This window comes from Arachis stenosperma, chromosome 6, assembly GCF_014773155.1.
Source record: "Arachis stenosperma cultivar V10309 chromosome 6, arast.V10309.gnm1.PFL2, whole genome shotgun sequence".
NCBI classification, from domain to species: domain Eukaryota; kingdom Viridiplantae; phylum Streptophyta; class Magnoliopsida; order Fabales; family Fabaceae; genus Arachis; species Arachis stenosperma.
The window spans coordinates 92,053,371-92,078,831 of NC_080382.1; the positions used below are offsets into that span (position 1 = coordinate 92,053,371).

Sequence of the window (25,461 nt, forward strand, 5' to 3'; positions counted from 1 at the left end):
TGGAAACTACATCTCTTCTTTTACCTTAAAAAGATTATTCTAGTATTAATTGGTTATGCTTAATTTCAAGCATCATAGCCAGGGAAAAAAAATTACTAGCATCCATTACACTTTATTAATATGTTAGGTTACGTTTCTGAGATATAAAATTGTATTAATGTTCTGTTAATTTCTGTATTTTATTTATTTATTTTTTTTTCAAAATCAAATGGAATAACAGTAAAAACATAACCTCATCACGATAAAAGATGATAATGATGGGGTATAATGTCAATAATGGAAGTATGTTCAACACTATAGTTACTTATGCATGAGAGAGAGAGAAGCCAAATGAGCGTTGTCTTGAAGGAGCAGTTCACACCTTCACAAGTTGACAACTTATATTTATCATTAATCTAAAAATATTTATTTTGAATTTTTCATCCATTATATAAATAAATTGAACTTTATTTAATAATAAAAATCCAAGAGTTAATTGGAATACTTTGGTTTCTAATTTATTCATAACTGATCTTGATCTGATGAGGCTTTGTTTGTTTTGTTGCAGGAGATAGAAGAATTCGAAAATGGTGGTAGCAGAGGCGGAGATGAACAACAACTCCCAGGGAGAAGTGGAATCGCCGGTAATCCAAGTGGGAGAGCAGCAAGCCGGGAAGAACAACCACCACCCATTCTCCTCCCTCGGGAGACAATCATCCATATATTCTCTGACCTTAGATGAGTTCCAGCACACACTGTGTGAGAGTGGCAAGAACTTCGGATCCATGAACATGGACGAGTTTCTTAGTAGCATATGGAATGCAGAAGAGAACCAAGCCATAGTAAACTCTTCTAACAACATCACCAATAATAACACACCACTAGGTGAAGCTTCTTCTGCGATGATGAGGGAACAGCAGCAGAGTCTCCATCGGCAAGGATCACTCACTATTCCTGCGCCTTTAAGCCGGAAAACCGTGGAGGAGGTTTGGTCTGAAATACATAATAAAGTGGAACAGACTCAGCAGCAACAGCAGCACCATCATCAGCAGAGCAAGAGCAGCAACAGCAATGGCGCCATGCATACAGAGATTACTTATCGCCAGCCAACCTTTGGGGAGATGACTTTGGAGGATTTCTTGGTCAAAGCAGGGGTAGTTCGGGAACAATGTGCAATGCCGGGGATACCACAACCACTAGCAGCTTCTCATCACCATCACCATCCTCATCATCAGCAGCAGCAGTATGGGGTGTATTCTGGTAACAACTCTGCAGCAATGGCTCCTTCTTCTTTTGTTGGAAGGACTATTATCGGTGGTGGTGCTGTGGTTGCGGCTGCTTCGCCGTACCAGGCAGAGCCTTCTGGATACCCTGGGAGTAGTGGCAAGAGGGATGGTGGCGGCGGAGCATACTCTACACCGGGTTCCGCCGGCGGGATTTGTTATGGAGGGAGGGTGGTGAATGGAGGGGGTGGGTACGGGGTAGGGCCCTTGAGCCCGGGCTCTTCGGACGGGGTGGGCGCTGGGGAGGGTCAGTATGGGGTTGAGATGGGTGTGTTGAGGGGACGCAAGAGGATGGTGGATGGTCCTGTCGAGAAGGTCGTCGAGCGACGGCAGCGGAGGATGATTAAGAACAGAGAATCTGCTGCTAGATCCAGAGCCAGAAAACAGGTGCTCTATTGCTCTTTTTCGTTCATTCATTGATATTATTGTTTGTGGTGTCTACCAAACATGACCTTGTTTCTCTACATCTCAAGTTTATGGTGTTAAATGTTGTTGCTTAATAATTTGATATAAACAGCTTGATTGATACCATGAGTAACATTATGGTACCATGATCTCAAGAATATTGAATGAGTCAGAACAACAAAACTGCTTCTTAGTTCTTAAAGTCTTTTCAGATAATGCGTGTGTGAACTCAAGTTTCTCACCTCTAAGTTGCATTTCTAATATCTTCTAAGTAAGATGGAAGTGAAACCTAGGGAGTTATTCTCTCTAGTTGTTAGCTTGAGTTACGTGAAACCTACAATAACTTTTCCTATACCCTTATCCAATAAAGGAGAAAGTTGACTTAGCTTATTATATAAATATTTTAGTGAATATTAACATCATTTTTCATGTATCCTGTTTAAGAGGTTGATGGAAAATATTTTCTTTGACAGCTTCACTAGCGAGTGAATGCAATAAAAAAAACTTCAGTATTTCTGTTTTATTTATTGGAATATTTTAGTACTTACTTGGTAGTTATTATTATTATTACATCAACTTTATTGTTCGAAAATAGAAAAAGAAAAATAAATTGTCATTTTCATTCATTTTCTTATAAAAAGATTTCAAGTTCTTTCAAATTTTAATATCATATTAATTTATATTTTTTTATGTTTAAAATTGTCTGTACATAAAAAACGGATATTTGAAGAATTAAAATTTGACTAGATAGAAATTATTAAAAAAATTATTAGGTATATACTATGCATTTATATATAACTCATTTTTATCATGTATTTTGAATTTTATAAAAACAATAGTTATTTTATCTCGACTCCTTTATCATCGTAAAGATTACTTACTTTTGACGTTTTTTTTACCTGCTATGCTTTGGCAGGCGTACACAGTTGAATTAGAAGCAGAACTCAACCAACTGAGAGAAGAGAACGCCCAACTTAAACAGGCGCTGGTATGTACCATAGAAATTAACTTGTGATATGTTTCTTATTGTGTTTACGTGCTACTAATAATTTCAGTTACTGATGAGTGATGATCATCATCATTTTGTTTTGTAGGCCGAGTTCGAGAAGAGAAGAAAGCAACAGGTAAGTGTCAACCAATGATACTATACAATTCTCAGTTTGAAGTTTTTGTCAAATTCCAGTTAGTCACCAACAAAATGACGTATTTTTCATGTTGACTTTGTTGAATTGGAAGAATCCTTTGTTTTAATAGAAGATAGGCCAAAACATCATGTAATAATGGGTTGTCCTGGTGCAGTGTTGTGAGGAGGAAATGAACGTTAGAGTTCAAACCAAAGCTCAGAAGGCAACAGAGAAATTGAGAGCATTGAGAAGGAACCAAAGTTGTCCTTTGTGAAAATTGTGCGACACGACTTCATGCCAGTGGTAGCAACCTAACCAGCATAACCTTGGATTCTAGAAGTGGGCATTGGATTTGGTCTTATTCCATCTTCTTGTTTGGTTGATCGACCACACAAATTTCCACCTGCTAAATTAAAGCAAGCAAGGAAACGAGAGATCAGAATGGAACAGAAAAGATGTGAAATTGTGATTTTGATTTGATATTTTAGCCAATGCAAGTTCACGAATGTATAATATAGCTCAAGGGGATTACTAGTTAATCAAATGTATAATATAGCTGTTGTATTTTTTGTGTGCATCATTTCGCACTTGTTTTACTATAAAATCAATGACGTTTGATAAGGATATATATGATAACAATACCAGTATTCCAAGCATGACATTTTAAGCATAATTTATCATCATTTATTGCAATTTTTATGATGATCTAACTTGTCTATGGGTATTTAAAAATACACGAGTTGTCCATGAGCACTTTTGTAGCTCTACGTTTATGTTGTGATGAGGAAAGTGAATATGCACACGTTTCTAATGTGATCATATTATAGCACACTATTGTCAAATGTTTATTTCTAGGCTTGGCATTTTGATCAAAATGTAAGGTGAAATCTCGAGAAATTTAGTTATGGAAGACAATGTAGAATTTTAGTTTTTTTCTGCACCGTATATATAGAGTGCTTAACAGATGCGATGTTACTCATTTACTTTACAAGCATTACTAATTGTGCATATCTAAATAAAAACTATAGAAACAGGTTGTGATGTATCCAATGGTAAGGCTAAAGATTAGAAAAAGTTGAGCATGAGCTACTAACCTCAGAAAATGATGGTTCTATATCAAAAATTTTCTGCAAGGTATAATGCTTTTCGCAACAACTATATATCATGAATTATTTCCTTATTCTTGTGTTTTTTCGTATTTTAATTTATTCATTTCCTTCCTTTAGTAATATGATGAGTTTGAAAAAATCTAAATTAATTTGATGATGATCAAACATTATTAAAACAATTAATTACAAAATTATTAATTTCATTTTTAATCCACATTTATTAATTAATAATTTTGTTATATGCAGATTTCATCAATGGGCACAAAAAATGTATGAAGTCCAATTTGATTGACAAAAACAATCAACCTTTGTGCAAAATATTAATATAAGTGGCTGATTTATTAAAATGATAATTGGGCCAAAAATTTAAGAAGTAAGTCCAATTAAAATTCTTGCAAGACCAACAAGGGTTATGTCCAAAATTAAAAATAAAGAGAAAGCAAAAGATGAATGCTTTCCACGGACACCAACTCATTCCATGGTTGGAATTCAAATTTTGAATTAAATGGATTTAATGAATGCCTTGGTATATGGAAAGAAAAAATCTGATTTGATGACATTTATTGAGTTGGGCATGTTACAAGGCAAAAGCATGGGAATTTGATTTTAATTTATTTTAATTGACAACATTCATTGCTTCTATAGCTTTGCTTTTCTTTCTACTCTCTCTTCTCTCTCTTTGCATTCGGTCACCTCACTGTCAGAGAAGAAGATGGTAGAAGCAAGTAATCTGAAGAAGGAAACAGAGGCTAGGCATGGGTAATGTAAACCTAACTCATTTTCATTTTCTTCTTTAATTAGCAAGTTTTTCTCTGTTCTCTCTCCTCTTTCTTTCGGTCTTGTCTCGCAGGAAAGGAGGGATGAAGCAAGCTATCAGTAAAAATCACAGAGAAGCTAGTTGCAAGCAAGAAGCCATTGTGATGATGGCAGCAAGAAAAAGAAAACATAAAGTATGTAGTGGCTGACATTTTCACCAAAGATGGTAAGATTTGGTGAGGTAATCTCGAGCTCTTCATACCCAAAAAGAAAGAAGAAGATCTCGGCCAGCAAGGAGAAGATCCTTGGAGATGGCTTGTCTCTGATCTTGCTCAACCACCACAGGAGGTAGCTACAGTGGCTACGTGATGGAAGAGGCAGAGATAGGAGCAGATGAAGCTATTATCATCAATAAGCATCAAGGGCCAGAAGTTCATCTTGGAGAGCAAGAAAAGATGAAGGGCTCGGATTGATGAAGATTGGTGACCAAGGAATGACTAGAGGTAATTGCATGTTGGTTATTGCATTCTGTTACTTCTCCTCTCTCTCTCTCTCTGGCCGAACTGGTTTGCATGAAGAAGAAGAAGATTATCTTGGTTCTTTTGGTTTCAACCGTGGAGGCTTCTCCCTCTATAAAAAGGGTGAACAGCCAGGGCTTGAAACAAGGAGAAAGGGTGAGAGTGCAAGGCACAGAGCTCTCAGATCTACCTGAGCTAACAGAAGTTCTTCTCCTTCAATGTATTCTATTTTATATTTTTCTGTTTAATTTTGTCATGTCTTGAGTCTCATGGAAAAAGGCAAACAAGTGAGGTTTGTATGAAAAAGCCATAGAGCGAAAAAAAGCAGAGAGTGCAAAATTAAAAAAAAAAGACATAAATGTCCTTAGAGTTCCTTTGTACATCTGTGTTGTGTTTCATGATTCTGTGGAAATCCCCTTGTAAGTTGGGTTAACACTTTACAAGTTGAAATCTTGGCAGTGACCAAGTCAAGTTCAGTTTGGGATTAGATTCTGGACTTGTCCCAGATAGGAAGGGTAGTTCCTAGGGAGAATTCGTGTTTGTAATCAAGAATGATTATAGTGAAATTCCATCATCTTTGTGATGGAGACTGGATGTAGGCTGCACTGCACTTAGCAGCTGAACCAGGATATACTGGGTGTAATATTCTCTCTCTTCTACTCCATTTCTGTTTCTACTGCACAGGAGATAAAACTGAAAAATATCTCGTGCCAAGTGACGAGACAAAAATAAAAGTCTCGTGGCTAGGGACGAGACAAAAATCAAAAAGTCTCTAGAAGTTGTTTCAAAGACCAGCAAGTTTTCAGAAGTGAAAAAAGGGGCTAAGATTCAACCCCCTTTCTCTTAGCCACTGAAAACCATCAATTTGTATCAGAGCTTGGTCTCAAAGAGATCAAGCTTTGCAGCTTGGAGAAAAGATCCAGATGGCAAAAAGTAGTGGCTCAAATCTGGTGTCCTACAACCTTACAGAAGGACAGTCAAGCAACAAACCGCCTCTTTTCAATGGGAAAAACTACACCTATTGGAAGGAGAGAATGAAGATCTTTGTGCAAGTAGTAGACTACAGACTCTGGAAGATTATCCTGGAAGGTCCTCAATTTTCATCCATCACAAGTGCTGATGGAGTGGTCACTCTTAAACCAGAAGCAAGCTGGATCAAGAAAGATAGAAAGAAAGTGGAGCTAAATGCCAAGGCTGTCAACTTGCTCAACTGTGCCATCAGCTTTGAGGAATACCGACGGGTATCACGATGCAAAACGGCAAAGAAAATCTGGGACAAACTTCAAATCACTCATGAGGGAACCACCATTGTAAAGAAGACTCGGACAGATATGTTGAACAGAGAGTATGAAATATTTGCAATGAAGGAAGGAGAGTCCATTGATGAACTGTTTGAAAGATTCAACATCATCATTGTTGGCTTAGATGCTGTGGAAATTACGTATCTTGATTTTGTGCTTGTAAGGAGAGTGTTGAGATGTCTCACAAAAGAATGAGAAACAAAAGCCTTAATTATTTCTGAGAGCAGTAGTCTAGATTCCATGACATGTGATGATTTGAGAGGAAACTTTCTTGCTTATGAAAACACTTATTTGAAAAAGGATTCAAAAAAAAAGGAATTGCTTTTTCTTCTATGACTAACTCTCTGGATGATGAATCCAGTGATAACTCCTCTGAAAATGAGTTTGTGTTGTTTGCCAAAAAATTCAGGAAAATGGTGAAGTTCAAAGGGAAAGACAAAGGCAGCAGCTCAAGGAAAATGAAGAAAGACCTAAGCAAAGTAACTTGTTTCAACTGCAAAGAAATGGGGCATTTCAAATCTGATTGTCCCAAGTTGAAGAAGGAGGAGAAGTCAAAAAGAGGAAAGAAGAAGGGACTGATGGCTTCATGGGAGGACTTGGAAAATGACTCAGACGATGATGAAGAATCAGAAACCAAGTCACAACCTTGTCTCATGGCAGATCACATAGATCAGGTAGTCTTTCACAACCCTAACACTGAAGATCTTCATCTTATGTTAGACCACCTTTCTGGAAAAATAAGATGTTTTCTACTTGATAATCAAGATCTTGAACAACAAATTATCATTCTTATAGGTGAAAATAGTTTTCTCAAAGAAAAGTTAAGGGAGGCCGAAACTGCTTGTGAACTTGTTGAAGAAAATAAGCAGTTAAAAGCCCAACTTAGAAGTTGTGAAAGTGACCATTCTGTTGTTGCATATGTAAATTGTTTCAAGAAAAATGAAGAGTTACTGAAAAAGATTAAAAGTCTTGAAAATGACTTAGCCAAGTTTACTCAGAGTTCTGAAAATTTAAATCAAATCTTGGCTAGTTAAAAACCACTCTTTGATAAAGCTGGTTTGGGGTTTTACAAAAATTTCAAATCTGATGAGAAACCCTCTTTTGAAATAGAGCTTCATCTTCTAATGACACAAGATTTCAAGACCCCACCTACTTTAACAAATCAGCAACTCCAAGATTTTGTAGACTATGCAACCAAAATGGACACTTTCCCATTCAATGTTTTTTTGGTGAAAGGATGATTGGTGATAAAGTTTACAAAGTTGTTTTTGATTATAATGGACTAGGACATAAGAGATGGTTTAACGTGAAATGATCCAAGAAAATTTGGATACCTAAGGTCACTTGGCCTTGTTTTGTAGGTGTGCCTAGCATCCAAATGGAAGAAAAATATGTGGTACATAGACAGCGAATGTTCTAGGTACATGACCGAAAAGACAACCTTCTTCATAAAGCTTGATGAGTATGATGGATGACTTATCACTTTCGGTGACGATGGTACAGGAAAAATAGTGGTCGTTGGAAAAGTTGGTAAAATCTTTTCATCTTGTATAAATAATATTCTTCTTGTAAATAGTTTGAAACATAATTTACTTAGTGTAAGCCAATTGTGTGATTTAGGATTTGAAGTTGTTTTTAGAAAGTTTGTGTGTTTGGTTGTTTGTGAAAAAACTGGGGATATTTTATTTAAGGATAAAAGATGCAATAATGTGTATAGATTGACTCTTGAGGACTTGAAAGAACAAAATGTAACATGTTTTACCTCTCTTGAATCTGAAAAATGGCTTTGGCATAAGAAATTGGGTCATGCTAGCATGTACCAAATTTCTAAGTTAGTAAAGAAAAATTTGGTTAGAGGAATTCCCAATATCAAATTTGATAAGGATCTTACTTGTGATGCTTGTTAATTAGGCAAATAAGTAAAATCATCTTTTAAATCAAAAAATGGAATTTCAACCAAAAGGCCATTAGAGATGTTACACATTGATCTTTTTGGTCCAACAAGAACTCAAAGTCTAGGAGGTAAACACTATGGTTTGGTAGTGGTAGATAATTATTCTAGATTTGGTTGGGTACTTTTTTTTGCTCATAAAAATGATGTTTTTCATGTTTTCTCAACCCTTTGCAAGAAAATTTAAAATGAAGAAGATCTTAAAGTGGCCATTTGAGAAGTGATCACGAAAAAGAATTTAAAAACCAAGATTTTGAAAAATTCTATGATGACTTTGGAATTGCTCATAATTTTTCATGCCCTAGAATACCTCAACAAAATGGGGTTGTTGAAAGAAGGAATAGAAGCCTTCAAGAGATGACTAGGGCTATGTTATGTGAGAATGAGGTTCTAAAGTTTCTATGGGCTGAAGTTGTAAATACAGCATGTTATATTTTGAATAGGACCATTACTAGAAAATGGTTAAAGAAAACTCCTTATGAGCTATGTGACGATTGGATTTTTGACGGTTTAGAATTTCTCAAATAAAATCTCGTTGACGTATAGTCTCTAAACCAACAATAATCCTCTCATACAAAAATTTGTTTGTCACAAGTACAAACCCCTAAAATCTATAAACCGAAGTATTTAAACCTCGGGTCGTTCTCCCTAGGATTTACAATAAAGTGTTTTGTTATTGGTTGTGAGTTGTATTTGGGGTTTTAGATGAGAAACATGAATAGTAAATGGTAAGAAAACTTTATTAACAAAATGGTCTTGGCAAGATTTGGTTGTCAAGGATCTTCATCATTATCACTAGCCACAGGTATGGTAGTTGCAAGGATTAATCCCACTTAGTCATCCTTAAATCAATTAACAAAGGAAAGTCAAGTGAGTTATATCAATCCTAGTCCATAAGTCCTAGCTTTCCACTAATTGGATTAATGAAGGCTAGAGTTAATGGCTATCAACTAGCAATCAATTGGACACTAGTGACTCAAGAAATCCTAAGCTACCTTCTCAAGCCAAGAACATAAAATCCTATTCTAACATCCTCTCAAGCATTTCATCAAACACTTGGAAGGCATAAAAGGAAAACATAGTAAATCAACAACAAGAATGAAATCTAGCAACAATTATTGAAAGAAATTAACAACAACAATCAAAAGAAACACTTTTATTATGAATTACCTTTATTGAATTGGAAGAAAGTAAAAAGAAACAATACTAGATCTACACTTAAACATAAGAACATCATAAAGGAAATTGCAATAAAAGAATGGAAGAAGAATCCATGTAACAACAAGGAATTAAGAAGATAGAGGTAGAGGAAGATGAATCTAAATCTAAATCTAAGAACTAAACCTAAACCTAATCCTAATTCTAGAGAGAAGTGAGAGCTTCTCTCTCTAGAAAACTACTTCTAACTAAAACTAAACTAATGGTAATTAACATCTCTTTCCCTCTTCATTCCTTGGCTCTTATATGCATTTTGGCGCCAAAGTTGGTTGCTGAAACCTCTCCAAAATCGCTAGGCACGTGTTACATAAATGAAGTCATGTGCCATCATCGGCGCGTGCGCGCATGGTACGCGTGCGCGTCCTTGGCCTGTTTCGCAATGTGCGCGCGAGCGCCTAGTGCGCGTACGCGTACATGGCCTGGATCAGCTCTTTTGGCTTTTAGTGCTTCTCTCCGCTTGTATGCTTCCTTCCTTGCTTCCTTTGATCCATGCCTAGCCTATTTCAGTCCTGTAATTACTAGCAAACATATCAAGGCATCTTATGGAATCAAAGAGAAATTAGAATTCATCAAAATAAGGCTCAAAAAGCATGTTTTTACACTTAAGCACAAATATGGGAGAGATAACAAAACCATGCTAATTTATAGGCTAAATGTGACAAAAGGTTATCAAAATACTCTAAATTCAATACAAGACAAAGCCTCAAATTGGGGTTTGTCAACCTCCCCACACTTAAACCTTAGCATGTCCTCATGCTAAAATAAGAAGGAACTAAGGGTCATGACATTGAATGCAACTAAACTATATGGGTCCTATCTACATGCAACTATCTAAAGCAATTGGAAATACTTGGTTCAAACAAATCAATTCCCAAGAGACATGCGTAAGCACAAGAGCTAGGCATATAGGAACTAAGTCCAAACCACAATCGTATTGAATCATCAAAAAGAGTTCAACTTGCAAGAATATAGATAATATGGGTGAATACATGTGATTGAACTTTTGAACCCTCACCGGATGTGTATCCGCTCTATTCACTCAAGTGTTTAAGGGTTAATTCACTCAATTCTCTTCTAATCATGTTTTCCAAAATTTGATTTCCTTCTAACAATCAACATTTATTCAATGCATGCATACATTCATCATGAGGTCTTTCATTTAGGTTGTAATGGGATTAGGGTCAAGGTAGGATCATTTATGGTTAAGTGGACTAGGATTGAATCTTTGATTAGCATAGACTTTCCCACCTAACCTACATAATGACCTATACAAATTCAAACTACTCTAACTACCCAATCTTCACTTTTTCTTACATACTCATGCATTCTTATTTGATTCATAACACCTATGCATTGATTCCTTTTTATTGACTTCACTTTGGGGCCTTTTGTCCCCTCTTTGCTATATATTCTTTTTTTTTTCTTTTTCATCATCATATTTTTTCTCTTTTCTTTTCTTTTCATTCATTTTTCTTTTCTTTATATACTTTTTTTTTCTTTTTCTTCTTTCAAACTACATACAAGAACATCAATGCATAAGGTCTTTACATTTAATCAATACATGAATATGTACCCAATTCCTAAACATGAAAATGTACTACCCCTTTTATCCTATCCAATGTTCCCAAGCCTCACCAACTTGAATAATAAGCACTCTCACTAGCCTAGGCTAATCAAAGATCCAAACAAGGACTTTTCATTGGTTTTTCCGCCTTGGGCTTGTAATGTGCTAAAATAAGAACGAGTTGGTTAAGCATAGGCTCAAATTGGCTAACAAAGGAATATAAAAGGGTTGGCCATTTGGGTAAGTGGCTAATGAAGTAATGGCCTCAATCATATAAATGCATAAATGCAAGAAATAAATGGACATATAGAATCAAGCAAATCAAGGATTACATTCATAGAAAGAGAACAATTTCACACAAGAATGGAAAATAAGTGGCTATAAAATGTAACCACATCAATAGGCTCAATTCTCACAAGCTTGTGTTCTCAATTCAATACATGCTTCACAAGGTATGAAATTCAAGCAAGTTTTCAAAAATTCACTTTCAATCAATTGGGTTAATGCCCTATATTTAAACTTCTTGAAAAATCTCAATGTTTGACTAAGCATTGTTGTGATTGAAAAGTTTAAAAAAATTTCTTAGTTCACCCTTTCCTTTTTCACTTAAAACCAATATATTATGCAAAAAGGGTGACTAAGTATTTGCAATTCAAAGTATGATTTCTAATTACAACTACAAACTAAAAACAAAGATAAACAAAATGTATAAAGAAGAATCCAACTAAAAGTATGGAATCTATCATCCAAAACATCTAAAATATCCAAAAGCATCAAAATAACTGAAGTCCAAAATAAGCAATAAAAGTATCCCAAAGCAACTAAAAATGCATCCAAATATATACAAAATGTGCAAAATAGGATAACTAGGCTGAAAAAGTTCACCGGTTCCCAAATAGTGCTACCGGTGCCCTCCCCACACTTAAAACCAAGCATCGTCCTCGATGCTAAACCGGAGGATCAGTGGGAGGTACAACGATAGGGTCAGTCTCTGGCTGTGGGACCGGCTCCTCATGAATCTCTAGTGGCTCTGTAGTGGCAGGGGAGTCCTGCTGAACCGGCGCCTCTGCCTCCTCCTCCTGATGATCCTGCTCATCGGAGGCCGGAGAATCGGGAGGCGGAGGTAGCTCAGCACCCAAAGAAATCAAAGCCTGGTCCATCCGATCTAAACGGCGTCTAACATGGCGTCGCTCGCGCTCTAGGAATCGGAAAAGACGCTGAACTAGGAGATAAGTAGGCTCAGGGGCAGCTGGAGGATCTGTAGATGATGATGGAGCTGCAGCAGTAGAGGATGATGGGGCAGCCGTAGGGGCAGAAGGTGAAGGCGTCCCCACGGTAGCTCTAGCCCGAGATCGGCGCCGAGCAAGTGGCTTCTCGTGCACCCAACCACCCCAGGGGATAGTAACCTCCCTGTCATCAGCATCAGTGGGTGGTGGTCGCACATCATCATCCAACCACGGAACATCTGCCAGTGCCGCCATACTCGTGACCAATGTAGGAAATGGAAGTAGGCCACGAATATGCGCCCGCCACATACACTGTCTGATCAGTCTAGGGAAAGAGACCTCCTTCCCCTCCATGACACACCCAATCAGTAGAAGCATCTCCATAGGAATCTCAGAGAAGTGGGTGGTGGGAAGGACATAGCAGGCAAAGATCATCTGCCAAGTCTTGGCCTCCCTAGTCAAGTGGGTAAACAACATCCCCTTCGGCTTGGTATTGTTGGCATCCATAACCCAAGTCGCCTCTGGTAACCCAATAACAGTCCTGAGTGCCTCATAATCGAAGGTCATACTGTGGATGGCTAATTCAGCCTGCTGATGGGCACACAACTCATCCGGGACATGCCGGCACTGTAGTGCCTCCTCAATGGCAGTCTCAGTGATCATAATCTCCCTACCCCTCACCTGAACTGAATCTAATGTCGGACAGAAGAAGTTGCAGTAAAATTCCTTCACCCATGATACATTGATATCCCCCAAATCCCGGTCGACAAAGTCAATACCCAATTCAATGATCCGACCGGAAATAGGACGTCTCACATCCATCGGGAGAAATAGCTTCTTCTCAATGTTGAGCTTTGTAGTCCGATATTTAGAAAATCGGAGCTCACAGTAGAGATTAGGGAATTTTTCAGGATCGGTGGAAGGTAACTGCTGATTTTCTTTGTCCACATCATTTAAAGGGTTCTTGGCATAATTCTTATAGGTAGAAGGAATGGAAGGGGTAGAGTGTTTTCTCTTTTTGGAGGTAGTGGCTATGGCTTTGCCTTTGTCAGTCATCCTGAAAATATGATAAAATATAATAAGGCATTTAGCATTTAACAAATAAAGCATGTGCAGGAGACAAATGACAAAAAGAAACAACCGTGATGTTGTAATGATTAGGTAAATGTGAACAAATAAGCCAAGAAAGCAAGTTACATTGAAAGTAACAACTCATATTCAATATGCAAAAATATCATCATAATCTTGGAAAGAATTGTCAAAGAGGGTTAAAGGGAGTGGAAGTTAGAAAGTTAGAGAAATTAGTAGGTTAAAGAAAATGGATTAGTAATATGAGGAGATTTATGCACATTGAACGGAAAAGTTGTGGTTCATGTTCACAAAGAATATGCAAATCCGGGAAGTCAAAGAGAAACGGGATGTTGCCCAAAATTGAATTAAAGACCAGAATGAACTAATTTCCTTGAAAATTGGGCAGCATTTCGGCTTAAAGTAGGACGTTCCCGGATAGCAAACGATCACAATAAGCATATAAAACAACATCAAGTAAGTACAGCACCACTAAAATGGGATTCAGGCAGCAAGAGATACACAAAAACAGTCCGACAGCATCATACAACGTTCAAAGAAACAGATAGCAAATAAGCACATACGGAGCACTTATCAGGCCTAGAATCCTCTATCCAGTCCTAGCTACCTAACCGCAGTTATTTCTAACTAACCTAACATGCAAAATTCGAATTTAAACTAACTAACATACAATTGAACTAACTAATATACATGAGCAACAAAAGAAAACAGAGAAAATGCATAAACGGAGCAGGAACCTGGGAGCAGGGGGTCAGTGACGGAAGGGAAAATGGAAGAGAAATGCAGCCAAGAACAGCGCCGCCGTGAACGGTGGCGGGAAAGACGAGCAGCGGCGGTGAATGGTGGTTCTGCCGGAGGAGTGAGGAACCGAGGGAATGAATGAGAGAGAGAGAGTGAGAGGGGACGGAGCGGGAGGAGAGAGAGTGAGATGGGCTGCCGGCGGCAAAGATGAGGTGGTGGCGGTGGGTGTTCGGCGGTGAGATAGAGGAAGAGAGAGATGAGACTGAGTTGGTGAAGAGGAGGGAGGGAGTGAGAGAATGGAAGAAAGAGGGTTGTGGGTGAACAGTGGTGGTCACGGTGGTGGTTAATGGCGCTGCTGTGGCGGGCGTTGGAGGTTGAGAGAAGGAAGAAGATGATGGGGGTTGAGTGGGTGAGTGCGCGACTGCGCAGGATGCGTCGCGCATTAGGGTTATACCAAATTTTGAATCGACGCGCGCGCGCACCTTGCGCGTCCGCGTCGATGAAGAAAACTTGCGACCTACGCGTGCACGTACACTGCGCTTACGCGTGGATGAGAAATATAGGATGGTACGCGTGCGCGTACAGTGCGCTTACGCGTGCATGAGGTTGGGCTAGAGGCATAGAGTTGGCCCAACGCAGGCCTAACTCTCTGGAGAATGGCCTGGAAGTTGCGCTATCAAATCGGCGCGCACGCGGCATGTACGCGTCCGCGCGCCTTGAGAGGATTGGAGGTCCACGCGTGAGCGCGCAGTGCGCTGTAGCGTGGGATGGCAGAATAGGTATGGGCGCGTGCGCGTACAGTGCGCGCACGCGTACATGAGATTGGGCCTGAGGCTTAGGGTGGGCTTGAGGCACGCTTAACTCTCGGGTCCTTGGCCTAGATTGGTGGCAGTACGCATGGACGCGCGCGCGACAAGTGCGCGTCCGCGTAAAATTCTAAGTTATGAAATGGCGCGTTGGCATGACGTGCGCGCTCGCGCAGATTAAGTTGAGCCTGAGGCTTAAAGTTAGCCCAGAAATGGCCCAACTCTCTGGGGTTTGGCTCAATCATTTGCAGCAGTGAATCGGCGCGGACGCGGTTTGTGCGCGTCTGCGTGAACGTCCATGTTCTTAAAAACGGCGCGTACGCACGTTTTGCGCGTCCGCGTGGATCGAGTTGGGCTTGGGGCATGATATTCGCCCAAGGGAGGCCCAACTCTCGGGAGTGTTGGCTCGTGGTGCATCCACACGAGGACGCGTGCGCGTGCATGGTGCGCTCGCGTCCACTCCCTTCTCTCCCTTTTTTTTTTTTTCGAAAACTATTTGCCGAATGCTCCCTCTAGTGTTCACAACTCTTATTCACTCAACTATCATACAATTCACAAAAAGGCAATTTTGACATTATTCCTCTACTACTAAACACAACATGTATATGACTATGCTAACAATTAAATTGTACAAACAAATTGTATGAAACATCTACCTACAATGGTAACTCAAATCACTTATTAAGTAAATTTAGAAGATTGGAAAGAGTTTACCATGGTGGGGTGTCTCCCACCTAGCACTTTTAGTTTAAGTCCTTAAGTTGGACATTTTGAGAAGCTCCTTGTCATGGTGGCTTATGCTTGTACTCATCCTCGAATCTCCAAGGATCTTTGCTTCTCAATTGGTTGACAGAATTTCCAACCGTTTTTATCAAGCTTGGGTAGAGTTCCACCCAAAAAATGAGCTCCCATAGTTGGTTGACATGCTTCGATCCGGGATCCCATATCTTATTCTCACATCCATCCGTTAGTTGAGTCTCATGATTTGTCGGATGAGCGGATGGCACAAATGTGATTGACACAAAGAATTCTCTTTATTCCACCAATGCTTCCTTCTAGATCCATACAAAGTGATCCTTGTCCCAACATCATCCATATATCTTGAGGTCTTGACCTTGATGAGCTTAACACCTACTTTCCAACCACTACACAACTCATTCTTACTTTTAATTCCACAAAGAGTTCTAAGTTGACCATCATTTTCAATCAAACCATGTTCAAGTGAGAAATTAAAGCTTAGGGATAGAGATTTTACCCACTTAAATGTTGTATTGGATGGCAATTTGGGAAGGGAGACTTCCCCACACTTAGACAATGCAAGATCTACCTCCTTGTGCTCTTCTGTGATTGTTTCCACCTCTTCAGAATTTTCTTCAATTTCAACTTCATCGTCTTTGTTACGTGGCTTGGTGTTGTCTTCAAGAGACTCATCTTGTCTAATGAGAGGCGATTCAATTTGGATAAGAATTCATTGATGAATGAGTTCATCTCTTGATCAACCTCTTCATATTCTTCAATTTCAATATACACCATGCCATTCTCGTCTTCCTTGGGAGGTTGTGCACACTCTTCTATAATTTCAACTCCATGTCCAATGGGAGAGGATTCCATTGTAGAGAAAAATTCATCCATGATTGAATCCATCTCTTGATAAGTCCCTTCCAAGTCTTCAATGATGGCATGCCTTGGAGGTTGCGCGGCCTCCTCAACATCAATTTCAAGCTTCTTGGAAGAGTGCTCCATGATGCTACATTCCCGTGGACTTTCAACATCTCCTAAGTCTTCAACCACTTCTTCCCTTTCTTCAATGATCATAGGCTTCTCCAATTGTTCCAATACAAAATTGGATTCCTCCTTTTCCACCGAACTTTCCAATTTCTCCTTCATGCTTTGTTCTTCTCTTGACGTTCCACATGGGGTCACGGAAGTACCTTGAGTATTCAAGCATTGGTAGGCTAAGGTAGACACTACCTTGGTCAAGTTGGTCACAAACTCAAGTGTATCCCGCTTCATGGCCTCTTGTCCTTGAAGTAACAAAGTGAGAGAATCGTCTATTGGGGCTTGTGGTGGGTAGAAAGGTTCATCATTTTGGAGAGAGGGTTCATAATAGGAAGGTGGTTCTTCTTGGTAAGGTTGTGGAGATTGTGTGTATTGAGGTGGTTCATGGTAGTAATCTTGATAGGATTGTGGTGGTTCTAAAGGTTCTTGCTCATAATAATCACAAGGATGTGGTATGGATGATTGGTTATATGATGGATAAGGGTCACATAAAGATACTTGGTAGAAAGGGGCTTGTGAGTATGGTTGAGCATCATGTTGAGGGTGAGATTCATAAGCATATGGTGGTGGTTGATTGTCATAAAAGGAGTCACCATAGCCATTGAATTGACATGCATTAGGATGAGAATTATACCTATAAGTATCCGGAGGTTGTTGCCAATAGGAGTGATCACTTCCTTGAGGCTCCTCCCATCTTTGATGGTTCCATCCATGGTACATGTTGCCATGAAAGTCCACATTTCCTGCAACACAATTAGAGCCAAACTCATAGCCAAGGTGAGAATTCATAGTGAGAGAGCAAAGGAAAACTAACAAAAATTAAGAAACAAACAAAAGATAAACCTATTCACAATATTCACATATGTACAATAACCAATAACATAACACCACTGCAAATCCCCGGCAACGGCGCCATTTTGACGATTGGATTTTTGACGGTTTAGAATTTCTCAAATAAAATCTCGTTGACGTATAGTCTCTAAACCAACAATAATCCTCTCATACAAAAATTTGTTTGTCACAAGTACAAACCCCTAAAATCTATAAACCGAAGTATTTAAACCTCGGGTCGTTCTCCCTAGGATTTACAATAAAGTGTTTTGTTATTGGTTGTGAGTTGTATTTGGGGTTTTAGATGAGAAACATGAATAGTAAATGGTAAGAAAACTTTATTAACAAAATGGTCTTGGCAAGATTTGGTTGTCAAGGATCTTCATCATTATCACTAGCCACAGGTATGGTAGTTGCAAGGATTAATCCCACTTAGTCATCCTTAAATCAATTAACAAAGGAAAGTCAAGTGAGTTATATCAATCCTAGTCCATAAGTCCTAGCTTTCCACTAATTGGATTAATGAAGGCTAGAGTTAATGGCTATCAACTAGCAATCAATTGGACACTAGTGACTCAAGAAATTCTAAGCTACCTTCTCAAGCCAAGAACATAAAATCCTATTCTAACATCCTCTCAAGCATTTCATCAAACACTTGGAAGGCATAAAAGGAAAACATAGTAAATCAACAACAAGAATGAAATCTAGCAACAATTATTGAAAGAAATTAACAACAACAATCAAAAGAAATACTTTTATTATGAATTACCTTTATTGAATTGGAAGAAAGTAAAAAGAAACAATACTAGATCTACACTTAAACATAAGAACATCATAAAGGAAATTGCAATAAAAGAATGGAAGAAGAATCCATGTAACAACAAGGAATTGAGAAGATAGAGGTAGAGGAAGATGAATCTAAATCTAAATCTAAGAACTAAACCTAAACCTAATCCTAATTCTAGAGAGAAGTGAGAGCTTCTCTCTCTAGAAAACTACTTCTAACTAAAATTAAACTAATGGTAATTAACATCTCTTTCCCTCTTCATTCCTTGGCTCTTATATGCATTTTGGCGCCAAAGTTGGTTGCTGAAACCTCTCCAAAATCGCTAGGCACGTGTTACATAAATGAAGTCATGTGCCATCATCGGCGCGTGCGCGCATGGTACGCGTGCGCGTCCTTGGCCTGTTTCGCAATGTGCGCGCGAGCGCCTAGTGCGCGTACGCGTACATGGCCTGGATCAGCTCTTTTGGCTTTTAGTGCTTCTCTCCGCTTGTATGCTTCCTTCCTTGCTTCCTTTGATCCATGCCTAGCCTATTTCAGTCCTGTAATTACTAGCAAACATATCAAGGCATCTTATGGAATCAAAGAGAAATTAGAATTCATCAAAATAAGGCTCAAAAAGCATGTTTTTACACTTAAGCACAAATATGGGAGAGATAACAAAACCATGCTAATTTATAGGCTAAATGTGACAAAAGGTTATCAAAATACTCTAAATTCAATACAAGACAAAGCCTCAAATTGGGGTTTGTCACTATGGAAAGGAACCCCTCCAAATCTTAAGTATTTCTATGTTTTTGGATGCAAATGTTTTGTGCTTAATAACAAAGAAAATCTTGGCAAATTTGATCCAAAATCATATGAGGGAATGTTTGTTGGATACTCCACCACTAGCAAGGCCTATAGGATTTATCTCAAAGAACATAGGACCATAGAGGAATCCATACATGTTACTTTTTGTGATTCTAATTTAATTCCCAATATTGTGATAGATAATGAATCAGATTGTGAAATAGCTGGAACAAGTAAAGAAAATCCCAAGTCTGCCCAAAATGAAGAATCTGCTAGTCCAGTTTTGTCTCGTCAGAATAGAGGAGACATTTCCTTTTTGTCTCCTGAGCCAGCAAGAGAAACTGAAACAGTGAGACCCATAGAAGCTCATCAAAGCTCAACACCAATCTGGAAGCCTAGAGAATGGAAGTCCATGAGGGGTTATCCTCATGACTTTATCATTGGTGATCCCTCTCAAGGTGTAACAACAAGATCCTCAACCAAAAGGCAATCCGAACCAAGCAACTTTGCACTCTTGTCACAATTGGAGCCCAACAATGTCAAACAAGCTCTTGAAGATCCATCATGGGTCAAAGCCATGCAAGAAGAGCTTGCTCAATTCGACAAGAATGAGGTTTGGACACTAGTACCTCATCCGGATGGTAAGAAAGTTATGGGTACTAAGTGGGTGTTTAAAAATAAACTTGGTGAGGATGGACAAGTTGTTCATAACAAGGCTAGATTAGTGGCCCAAGATTACTATCAAGAAGAGGGTATAGATTTTGATGAGTCTTTTACTCCGGTAGCTAGAATGGAAGCAATTAGGTTGCTTCTTGCCTATGCTGCCCATAAGGGTTTCAAAATATTTCAAATGAATGTTAAATGTGCTTTTCTTAATGGCTTTATTGATAAAGAAGTGTATGTGGCTCAACCCCCCGGTTTTGAACATAAAGATTTCCCAAATCATGTCTTCAAACTATCAAAGGCCCTTTTATGGCTTTAGGCAAGCTCCAAGAGCTTGGTATGAAAGGCTTAGTGCCTTCTTGTTGGAAAATCAATTTCAAAGGAGTACCACCGACACTACTTTATTTATTAAAGCATCTAATGATGATATCCTCCTAGTTCAAGTCTATGTTGATGACATTGTGTTTGGATCGGCCAATGAGTCCTTGTGTGAAGAGTTTGGAAAACTCATGACTAGTGAGTTTAAAATGAGTTTAATGGGAGAGCTAAATTTCTTTCTTGGTCTCCAAATTAAACAAACTCCTAGTGGTACTTTTATTCACCAAGGAAAGTATGCTAAAGAATTAATCAAAAAATTTGGCCTAGAAAATTCCAAACCAATGAGAACTCCAATGCATCCAAACACTAAACTTGAAAAGGATGATGATGGGAAAGATGTGGATGAAATAAGGTATAGAGGAATGATAGGTTCACTCATGTATCTTACCTCCTCTAGACCGGATATTGTTCAAAGTGTGTGTATATGTTCAAGGTTTCAATCTCACCCAAAAGAATCACATCTTTCAGCCGTTAAGCACATCATTAGGTACATTAAGGGAACTAGTAATTATGGTTTATGGTACCCAAAATCTGATGAGTTTTGTGCAGTAGGGTTTTGTGATGCAGATTATGCGGGAGATCAGGTGGATAGAAGAAGCACATCAGGCATGTGTTGCTTCCTTGGAAACTCACTCAACATGTGGTCAAGCAAGAAACAAGTCACAGTAGCTCTATCCACTGCCGAAGCTGAATATATCTCTGCCTCTGCTTGTTGTTCATAATTAATATGGTTAAAAACACAATTAGAGGATTACAAATTAAAGATCAATAGTATACCCTTGTTCTGTAACAACATGAGTGCCATAAATATATCAAAAAATCCTGTTTTGCACTCAAGAACAAAGCACATTGAAATAAAATATCATTTCATTAGAGAACATGTGCAAAAGGAAACTATTGATATTTAATTTGTAAAATCCAAAGATCAACTTGCGGATATTTTCACTAAGCCCCTCTGTGAAGACAGATTCTGCACCTTGAGAAATAGTTTGGAAATGATAGAATTAAGTTCTGTTGAGAATTTGTGAATTTTTTATTCTGTTTGTTTTTATCTCGTAGGAAATCAGGAGACAAAATTGAGGACGTGATGAACTGGCACTGATACAGGGGGAGACTGATTCTAATATTAATGATCATGGACCCAACCAATTTCTTTTACCCACTCCATGACTCTGGCTCGTTTGAGTTCTTCATCATATTTTGATTAACTATGTTGTGAGTTTGAGCAGAAGATCAAATTATTGATAACAAATGAGTTTTGATTATCATTCAATTCTACTCATAAATCAAGCCATTCAACATTACAAAATTTTATATGTTGAATAACATTGTTGCCTTAGACTTGATAAAATTATTACAGGTTGGAACTTCCCTTGGTAAAATATCATATATTAAGGGGAAGCCATGTGACAATTTAAAAGGGGGGAGAAATTCAAATATTCAAACAGAGTACTCTATACTCTAATCTTTAATTTCTTTCCATTTCAATTTTTAATAATGTTTGTCATCAAGGGGGAGATTGATGAGTTTGGAAAACTCTTATTTTAAATTTGATGATGAACAAACATTATTGAAATAATTAATTACAAAATTATTAATTTGATTTTCATTTAACATATGTTAATTAATAATTTTGTGATACAGGTTTTCTTATTGGGTCGAACAGAAAAAAAATAATAATAATAATTTTTGGAGTTTATCACATCATATCTTAATAGGAGAGGATAGTAGAAAAAGAGGGTGACTGATCTAATGTTACTCTGAATTTTCTGATGTTTATTGCTTGTCAATTTTATTTGATCTGATATGTTGGCTGAACTTTATGTTGCTGGATATTTTTGCTTGATTTGAATTGTTTGGCAGGAAAGATTTTTGAACATGTTGAGTTTTGATTACCTGTTGCTGCTGCTGAATGCTCTGTTATTTTGCTCTATATGTATTTGACTCAGGAGAACTATTTTCATTTGTCTTGGATGACTGTACTAAACTTAACTTGATGCTGTTTTGTTTTATGCTTGAATTATTATGGATTGCATTGCTTTTTCTCCATTTTTTTGCAGGTCCCTCCTTGATGACAAAAGGGGGAGAAGAGAAAAAGGGACTAAAGTAAAACTGTTATGTTTCATTAACTTATTTTGCTTTGTATAATTTGTTGCCCTATCTTGCTCTGTTTTATGCTCTGATCTGGCTCTATTTTGAGCACTTTGTGTTAGTGGATTAATCGACTTAAGCTTTGATTGTCATTGATAAAATCATTTGCTCAAATGCATGTGTATTGACTGGAATATGGTATTTTATTAAGGTGTTTGAAAAATATTTTCTTGTGAAAATATGGCTCGGTCTTAAAGGATCCAAATTTTTGAAATTTTTATCTTTTAGGAATTTTTTGGAGCTTGTACACAGTTTTTGCTTTCTTGAATATTGTGTTAATCAGGCATACATTAAGGGGAGCATTTTAAACAATTGAAAGGGGGAGCATTTTGAACAATTGAAAGGGGGAGAATTTGGCCAAATCATTAAGGGAGTTTTCTAATTCAAATTCTTTTCAATTCAGCTTTAATAATGTTTGTCATCAAGAGAGAGATTGATGAGTTTGGAAAACTCCAAATTAATTTGATGATGATCAAACATTATTAAAACAATTAATTACAAAATTATTAATTTGATTTTTAATCCACACTTATTAATTAATAATTTTGTTATATGCAGATTTCATCAATGGGCACAAAAGAATGCATGAAACCCAATTTGATTGACAAAAATAATTAGCCTTTATGCAAAATATTTATATAAGTGGCTGATTTATTAAAATGATAATTGGGCCAAAAATTTAAGAAGCAAGCCCAATTAAAATTCTTGCAAGACCAACAAGGGTTAGGTCTGAAATTGAAAATAAAGAGAAAGCAAAAGATGAATGCTTCTCACGGACACCAACTCATTCTATGGTTGAATTCAAATTTTGAATTAAATGGATTTAATGAATGCCTTGGTATATGGAAAGAAAAAATCTGATTTGATGGCATTTATTGAGTTGGGCACGTTACAAGGCAAAAGCATGGAAATTTGATTTTAATTGACAACATTCATTGCTTCTATAGCTTTGCTTTTCTTTCTACTCTCTCTTCTCTCTCTTTGCATTCGATCACCTCACTGTCAGAGAAGAAGATGGTAGAAGCAAGTAATCTGAAGAAGGAAGCAGAGGCTAGGCATGGGTAATATAAACCTAACTCATTTTCATTTTCTACTTTAATTACATTGCAAGTTTTTCTCTGTTCTCTCTCCTCTTTCTTTCGGTCTTGTTTCGCAGGAAAGAAGGGATGAAGCAAACTATCAGTAAAAATCACAGAGAAGCTAGTTGCAAGCAAGAAGCCATTGTAATGATGGCAGCAAGAAAAAGAAAACATAAAGTATGTAGTGGCTGAGATTTTCACCAAAGATGGTAAGATTTGGTGAGGTAATCTCGAGCTCTTCATACCCAAAAAGAAAGAAGAAGATCTCGGCCAGCAAGGAGAAGATCCTTGGAGATGGCTTGTCTCTGATCTTGCTCAACCACCACAGGAGGTAGCTACAATGACTACGTGATGGAAGAGGCAGAGATAGGAGCAGATGAAGCTATTATCATCATGAAGTATCAAGGACCAGAAGTTCATCTTGGAGAGCAAGAAAATATGAAGGGCTCGGATTGATGAAGATTAGTGACCAAGAAAGGACTAGAGGTAATTGCATGTTGGTTATTGTATTCGGTTACTTCTTCTCTCTCTCTGGCCGAACCGATTTGCATGAAGAAGAAGAAGAAGATTAGCTTGGTTCTTTTGGTTTCAATCGTGGAGGCTTCTCCCTCTATAAATAGGGTGAACAGCCAGGGCTTGAAACAAGGAGAAAGGGTGAGAGTGCAAGGCACAGAGCTCTCAGAGCTACCTGAGCTAACAGAAATTCTTTTCCTTCAATGTATTCTGTTTTGTATTTTTCTGTTTAATTTTGTCATGTCTTGAGTCTCATGGAAAAAGGCAAACAAGTGAGATTTGTATAAAAAAGCCATAGAGCAAAAAAAGATAGAGAGTGCAAAATTAAAAGAAAAATCCATAGATGTCCTTAGAGTTCCTTTGTATATCTGTGTTGTGTTTCATGATTCTGTGGGAATCCCCTTATAAGTTGGGTTAGCACTTTACAAGTTGAAATCTTGGCAGTGACCAAGTCAAGTTCAGTTTGGGATTAGATTCTGGACTTGTCCCAGATAGGAAGGGTAGTTTTTAGGGAGAATTGGTGTTTGTAATCAAGAATAATTATAGTGAAATTCCATCATCTTTGTGATAGAGACTGGATGTAGGCTGCACTGCACTTAGCAGCTGAACCAGAATATATCTGGGTGTAACATTCTCTCTCTTCTACTCCATTTCTGTTTCTACTGCATAGGAGATAAAACCAAAAAATATCTCTTGCCAAGTGACGAGACAAAAATAAAAGTCTCGTGGTTAGGGACAAGACAAAAATAAAAAAGTCTCTAGAAGTTGTTTCAAAGACCAGCAAGTGTTCAGAAGTGAAAAAAGGGGCTAAGATTCAACCTCCCTTCTCTTAGCCACTGAAAACCATCATAATACATGTTTTACTAAATTAACTCCACATAGCCATAAAGAATTGTTTCGTTTAAAGAGTAATGGATTCTATTTCTCATATTCAAATTCGTTTGTGAAGTTGTTAAAATGGTGAAAACAAAACACTAACTACAAGTTTGTAAACATGTATATATATATTTCATTAAAAGTAAAAGGATAATACTTTGGCAAATAGGAAAGTTAAGTGATGCAGATGGTTCTAGTTACCGGAAGGACCAGAGGAATGCCATGAGACTGGTAGCTGAGGCTAACTAGTTGTATCAAAAGATTATCATAAAACTCTCTTTCAAGTTTTTATGCAAATTTACATGCTATGTAGGAAGGAGACATGGAAGATTAACTTTGAAGTTTGCTTTTTGGATATACTTGTTGAGTATTAGTACATATATAATGTAGGCTTACATTTTGGTGAAGGATAAAGGGTACTATAATTCTGGGGTGTCTGCAATGATCATTGTAAGCATTAAGCACAGAGTATATTGTAATTTTGGAACAGGAATATCCAATATGATGTCTTTTAGTATTTTACTCAGGTAGTTTGCAACTTTGGT

At 37.8% G+C, this 25,461-nt stretch overlaps 1 protein-coding gene across 1 annotated transcript; it reads left to right on the forward strand.

The window, feature by feature from the left end:
- The first annotated feature begins 428 nt into the window (after positions 1 to 428).
- On the forward strand, positions 429 to 3,310 carry LOC130934279 (protein ABSCISIC ACID-INSENSITIVE 5). The gene is made up of 4 exons (XM_057863866.1): positions 429 to 1,649; positions 2,584 to 2,655; positions 2,762 to 2,791; positions 2,967 to 3,310. The coding sequence occupies exons 1-4, from the start codon at positions 567 to 569 to the stop codon at positions 3,063 to 3,065; spliced, it is 1,284 nt and encodes a 427-aa protein (XP_057719849.1). The 5' UTR covers positions 429 to 566; the 3' UTR covers positions 3,066 to 3,310.
- Positions 3,311 to 25,461: the final 22,151 nt, after the last annotated feature.

Excerpts from the sequence above, each read along its gene's own strand:
- LOC130934279 (XM_057863866.1), top strand. The coding sequence starts at position 567 with ATGGTGGTAGCAGAGGCGGAGATGAACAACAACTCCCAGGGAGAAGTG. Across the intron at positions 1,650-2,583 it reads GATCCAGAGCCAGAAAACAG|GCGTACACAGTTGAATTAGA; the intron begins GTGCTCTATTGC and ends ATGCTTTGGCAG. Across the intron at positions 2,792-2,966 it reads AGAAGAGAAGAAAGCAACAG|TGTTGTGAGGAGGAAATGAA; the intron begins GTAAGTGTCAAC and ends GTCCTGGTGCAG.